Here is a 6,304-nt window from a genome sequence, read left to right on the forward strand (position 1 = left end):
CCCCCCCGTCACCCGGCCCTGTCCCAGTAATGCCTCCTGACCCCATCCCTGTCCTCACCCGCTGCTCTAAACACAGATATTTACGCTGGGCCGTATTTATTTGATTTGTCTGTGCTCTGCGTGGCCATGCTGGCCAAACTATTCTCTCCATAACAGCAGAGGAGATGATTGTTTACACCAAGGTGAAATAAAAAGACAAAGCAACAGGAAATTGGACAGTCTTTCCCTAAATATCCTTTGGTTAAACTCAGCTGAAAGTATTACTGCAGTCATAGCTCCCCGTGTTTATTTCTGGTTGCACAGCCTCTGTGTGCTACACTTCCTTTCTTACTCTGTGGTGAATTGTAAAGGTTTAGCTTTATAACATACACACACAGATTGCACACAGATTTTGGCTGTTATGGGACTGTTGAGAAATCTGTTGGTGCACAAAAGAAGAATTTTTTTGATCTATATAACCACCTCAACGTCTCAGACATCTATGAATCACGGTTCCCGTGTTTAGGCTTACATACCCTCCTGGAGTCGCAGCTGACGGAGGTACAGGGGACTCTGAAGTACATTACATCGGCCTGGCTCGCTTTCTCTCGTCACCAGCATTAGGTCGTTGTAGACAAACACAGTAACCTAAAAGACATGGTGGGGGGATATTAAAAAGAGAAGAATAGGACGTTGAAAAGAAGGGGACGGAGGGCAGAAGGTGGTGAAGGAGAACAGGATGTGAGAACTGGGGGTGGGGGCGCATTACATCTCAGATGATCTCACTTTGGCTTTCCACCTTACAAAATCAGCCTGCAACCCAGTTAACTACACGTACAGCACTGAATATTTGGCAGGTTTCACCCCCTGCAGTTTTCCCCCGAATCATGTCCTAGCACAGGAAATGCAGTTCACACATACAGAGCCCTGGTCACATGTATACATCCTCCCACACAGTGGTTTGGTGTCTGAATATCAACCATGCGTCTACACTGACGTAGTCCTAAATGTATCTTTTATTAACTGAATGAGGCATTTAATGACTATAAGAAACAATGAACACCTCTGTAGTTGTTTAAAACACACATACAGTTTCAAAAAGTCAAACGAGGAAGAAATCAAGATAAACAAGTAGAAGATAAAAGAAAAAGAAAGAGAACACCTAAATTAAGGTAAAAAGACCTCTTACGTAAGCAGGTGCAAACATGCAGCTCAACACACATAAGCTGTAATCCGTGCAGATGGGCAACATTTGAAGACAATGCTTTTGCTTTGGTGGCCTCCTCTGAGAGATAAGATAGCAGAGGGTATTTCAGATGTAGCCAGCATGTGGTTAATGTGTGTGTGTGCGTGCGTGTGTGTGTCTGTGTGTGTCTGTGTGTAAATCTGAGTGGGTGGAAGAGAATGCTAGTAAGAGTGAAAAGTAAAGGACAAAGTGCATGAAAGCAGCAGTTTTCACACAGAGAAGCACACATGTTTAGTATGTATAACATTTGCGCAAACTTGTGCACAAAATCAAATATCCACTTCAAATATTTACATTTTCCACACATACTTGCTGTCCCAAAAAGCTCAATAATTCATGCAACAATTTTGTCTGATTAAGACTTCCATCCATTTTCTTAATCTCTTATCCTTGAGCACTTATGCATTAATATCCCAGCCCACACAAACGGAGAAGCGGGCGCACCCTTTACACTTCTATGTTAAGCAGAGCGAAGCATAACGTGGAGAAAAGCCAAATGTAATGTACCTATACTGAAACGCAGGGTCTCAAACAAAAACATAACTCGCAATATACTCTTTACAGTTAAGTAAAGAATCTCATAAAACATAAATGTTCCATATAATGTTCAAGAATATACAGAACTAGCATGTTTTGTAAATCGAATAAGTTACATTTATTGATAATATATCTATCTATAATACAATACATCCTGAAAATCTGGTGATTTAATCAACTTGCATCTCTTATGTAAACGATTACAGTGAAATCCTGTTGTTTCACTTTGCACTAAATATAATGGTCCGCTTAGGTTTTGTGTTTGTCTATAGATGTTAAAGTGCTGCATGTTAGTTTGCCTCCCAGACTAAAAGAGCAAAAGCTGGAACAACACAGAGAGATCATTAAAAAAAACAGCCTGTATAAAGTGGCAGAGTGGAGAGAAACTCCCTCTCGACAAACACTGCCTGCTAAATATTTGTTTTATCCATGACCCCAGAGAGAGTCCATTATTATACTTTGATGCCAGCAGTGGCTCCGCTTTACCGCGTATAGCTGAGATTATGTGACAGGGCCAAAGCTGAATTCAGCAGTGAAATAAGCTTTTCTTTTAGAGCCCACACAGACCTGTTTCACGTGCTTCTTTCAAATAAAACATTTGAAACACCAACTTAACACCTTAAATTTCCGAGGCATATCCACCTGTTTTTGGTGAACTAGTTTAAGGTTATTGCAGTGATGTCATCATCATCTCATCTGCGGAAACATTCAAAGCTTTTCCTTCCATGAATCTGCACTCTAATTGGGGTCATGCAAATGTAAGCCTTTTATAAGATTACATTACCAGATCAGCGATGGATATTTGGCATTTAATACGATCTTTACAGAATAACATTTCATACATATTACACAACAACATTTACAGACTATTTCTGAGACTTTACATACTTGTCACAGGGATAGGAATACTTTGAATTGATAGTATTTATAAAATTTTTCAATAATGTACATTGAAAGCAACGTTTGATGCATAAAACACAATTTATCTGTCAATCTGATCCTTGCTGCTCTCTTTCTTCATCTAGTATTGATTTTCTTGACTCATGTGGACAGCTCCAGTTCAGACAGCTCCTGCACTTCATTCCTCTCCTGAGATGTCGCTTTACACTTATACTTGCATGCTTTCACACACACATATATATATATATATCTATATACAGATACATATACATATATAGATATATATATAAATATATACGAATATATATTTCGCTTAAATTCTGAATCAAGGCAGTGAGACGGCACTTTCACTTTGGCCAAATTAAAAAAACCACAAAGGAGGATGCACCAAACCAACTGAATGCTTGCCACTGGTCGGAGAGATCTTATTGTATCAGTGAAACGAAAGAGTTCTTTGAAATAGCGGCTTATGCATCTCAGAGACACCTTTAATGAAATCCTGCATAATGTTTTAGATGTTTCAATCAATAACTACATCCTTGGTCAGAACATTAAATTAAAATAAAAGCTTCAAGCGGGTGTTTTTAGGTTTGCAGACATAGACAGATTTTAATATGCATGAAAAATAATTAAATGCATTCATATGAGCACGGGCAAAAACAGACACTCTGTTTGATTGGCCCTTACCTTAAGAGAGTGGTGCTTGCTCTCATGTAGTATCATCTCTTCAGATATGATGAGTGTCCGGCTGCAGAGGTCAAGAGGCTGTAACAACAGAAAACAACAGGCTTCATGAAAAAATGAGGACGCAACATTACCGAATCGAGTTCTCATCCCGTTATTCATAACCAGCAGCTTTAGGGACATTAATGCTTGTAATATTGAGGTAAATAGTACTTGTAAAGTATTTTCCTTCTGCTTAGTATTAACCTAACCTCTTAAACATATGTTGAGCATTTTTCAACATAAAATCCAAAAATATAATATTGCATCTGTCATTTGTAAGCTGAAAAGCTGCAGTACCAAATCCATTTTGGCTCCCAAATCCAATCGATCTGCTTAAAAGCAAAAGCAGGTCTTTTCTATGGAGGGAAACGCCGCTGAAACTGATTCTGTCGAGACAGAAAGCAAGTTGCAACTGAGAGGCGGTATGTGCGGTTGAGCACGACAAGACAGTGACACTTAAAATGAAATAGAATGGCAACGTGGGAGGAGGGGACTTCCTCTCAAGTCCAGGGTGTGACAGAGGCCCAATTCAACATGTGCAACATTTGAATACCGTGTGAAACAGGGTCAGGGCTGCACATTTGTATACATGGCTCTATATGAAGAAAGTAACAGCACAGTCAGTGTTTTTCAGAGTGTGAAAGTTTATCGCAGCTCAAGCTAGCTAAGCCAGTTGACATGTCAGTGCAGGCGCAAGAGTTATCTCACTGCGGTCAACACACTATAACGCACATGTGAAAAACTAAGCAGTTATTAAGTGATGATGCTTCATTTGACAGAAGCTGCCTCTTTGGAGTAGCCCCACTTAGATTTGCCGTTTTATTCTGAAGAAAGTGGATTTTGGAAGTAAGTGTTGAATTGGTTGCACAGAACTTTGACACTCTTTGATCCAAAATGTGTACAGAAAACATCAGCCTGACATCTCATACAGTAACACTACCGCTGTTAGTGCTATTGCCTAAAGACAGAATGCAGAAAAAAATATGTAGATCGAGTCTGTGTTACGTGTGAAAAGCTCACGGATGACTTGCAAAACACGAGAACCTCAGACATGAAGGTCAACATATTTCCTAACTGCAAACCTGAAATGTCTTGTTTCCTTTTGACACAAATGCGGAAGGGGAAATAAATCATATTCATCATACTTGGACAGCTTGTGAAAACTGTTTTTCAGAGTATCTCAGTGGCCTGTTTCGTTTGATACCACAGAACAGGTACATCCACAGCTCAAGTCCAGACTGGGGCCTCTGCATATCATTCTCTGCCCAGTCCCTGCATATCCGGTCTTATACTCTCTACTGAAACAATGATAGCAGCAGATCATTCAAAAATTAGATCTATTCACTCTTTTGCCTTGGGTTCAAACGACTATAGATTGGTTCAGTAAAATCTCACTCTCGGCAGTAAGTATAAGTAGAACAGCAGGACTTCAGTGTATATAATACAGTGTCCAGTAAAACGTAGACAAAGAATAACAAACGATACGACCAAATCAAGATCTACAGGCACATAAAAAATGGTGTACCTGAACAAAGATGGGGAAGATAAGGATCTTGGGCGCCACTTTAACATATCCATAATTTGCATGCGGAGCATGTGATCGGACAATGGTACAGTTCTGGTAGTTGGCGAAATTGGCATTCTGCTGTTGGTAGCTGGCTGCATTAGAGGAGGCAGGAGGCGCCTTTGATGTCTTCGAATTGTTAGATCGACGTAGGAAGCCGGTACGGCTGGAGAGACCAACACCGCCACCGCCGCCGCTGCCTCCGCCACCACCAACTCCACCCATACCTCCAGAAAAAGCACCACTCTGCGGCTGAGGAACAGGAGCCTGTCGGGTGGGGATTAACCTCGCAGCTGTGGGACAAAAAAGAAAGTGAAGACACAGATTATGAACAGTACTTAAGATCGATACTGTTCCAAATATGATCCTATCTATGAAGGGTAAGATGGCGCTGGCAAGGCTGGCAGCCTTAACCCAATTTCACTCAGGATGAATAAAGTAGTATCAATCAGTCAATCAATCCTCAATATGAAGATTGACGATGAAGGGAGTGCAAGAATGGAGACAGCAAGATTGTTCTGTTCGAAACAAACAAAATCCAACAAGAAGCACAAGAATATAATGCAAAGAAATAAGTAATGTAGAAAACATATTTTGGAGCAATTGTCCTTTAATACTTTAGTTTGAGGCTGTTAGGTTGCCTTCTACAATAGAAGCTGATCTACAAACTCAGCAGACCACTTAACAAAACAGTCATTTAATTTAAACAGGTATTAATATTATATACAGTACACGACTTACCTAATGTACCCTGCTTGTCTGAGTAAACGGGCCTCAAGATCTGAAAGCAGAATAATATGAGATTAACATAAAATTACAATCTAAATAAAACAAAAATGAAAATGTTAACATTCTAAACATGAATCTAGACATGCAAGAACAATGACAAAGGTTAATGTATTAAATCTGATCTTAACTTTCTATCCCGACACTGATACTGATACTGATGATGATGATGATGCAACAAGACATATTTATAAAAAGATCAACTGTCATTTTAAAAAAATATATTCTGTATACTTCACTATGAAATGCGGTTCTTTACCATATTTATTCCATACTCTTTGTCTTTCCTGTTTTGTGTGTGTGTGTGTGTGTGCCTTGAGTTTTCGTCTCTTTTTCTTTGACTATCCAGTCTCTGCATCTCTGCATTTTCATTTGTTTGTTTGTTTCTTGCATGGCATTCGGTTTAGTTTCTAGGACACTTTTGAGCCCATTTGAATTTTAGGCTGGACCCACCGAGGCAGTAATGGTTTCTGCTTGTCATAACATATCACAATCTAGTGAGGGTGCAGGGCTAGGAATCTGCAGGTGGAGAGGGATTTGGAAAGTCCCAAAATGTTCATATATAT

At 39.7% G+C, this 6,304-nt stretch overlaps 1 protein-coding gene across 6 annotated transcripts in view; it reads right to left on the bottom strand.

The window, feature by feature from the left end:
- Positions 1-6,304, bottom strand: part of rgs3a (regulator of G protein signaling 3a) — a 122,848-nt gene that overhangs the window by 82,299 nt on the left and 34,245 nt on the right. For 5 of the 6 annotated variants that reach the window (XM_005720448.2, XM_013909750.1, XM_005720447.1 and 2 more), the window contains 4 exons: positions 5,694-5,733; positions 4,914-5,245; positions 3,350-3,427; positions 516-627 (listed from right to left, as the gene is read on the bottom strand). In XM_005720448.2, coding sequence (XP_005720505.1) covers positions 516-627; positions 3,350-3,427; positions 4,914-5,245; positions 5,694-5,733 — 562 coding nt within the window. Of the gene's footprint in view, positions 1-515; positions 628-3,349; positions 3,428-3,685; positions 3,800-4,913; positions 5,246-5,693; positions 5,734-6,304 lie in introns of those variants that run through there. The other variant, XM_005720450.1, reaches the window with a different exon arrangement.

This window comes from Pundamilia nyererei, unplaced genomic scaffold (genome assembly GCF_000239375.1).
Source record: "Pundamilia nyererei isolate P.nyererei 1_Seehausen unplaced genomic scaffold, PunNye1.0 scaffold00002, whole genome shotgun sequence".
In the NCBI taxonomy this organism is placed as follows: Eukaryota; Metazoa; Chordata; class Actinopteri; order Cichliformes; family Cichlidae; genus Pundamilia; species Pundamilia nyererei.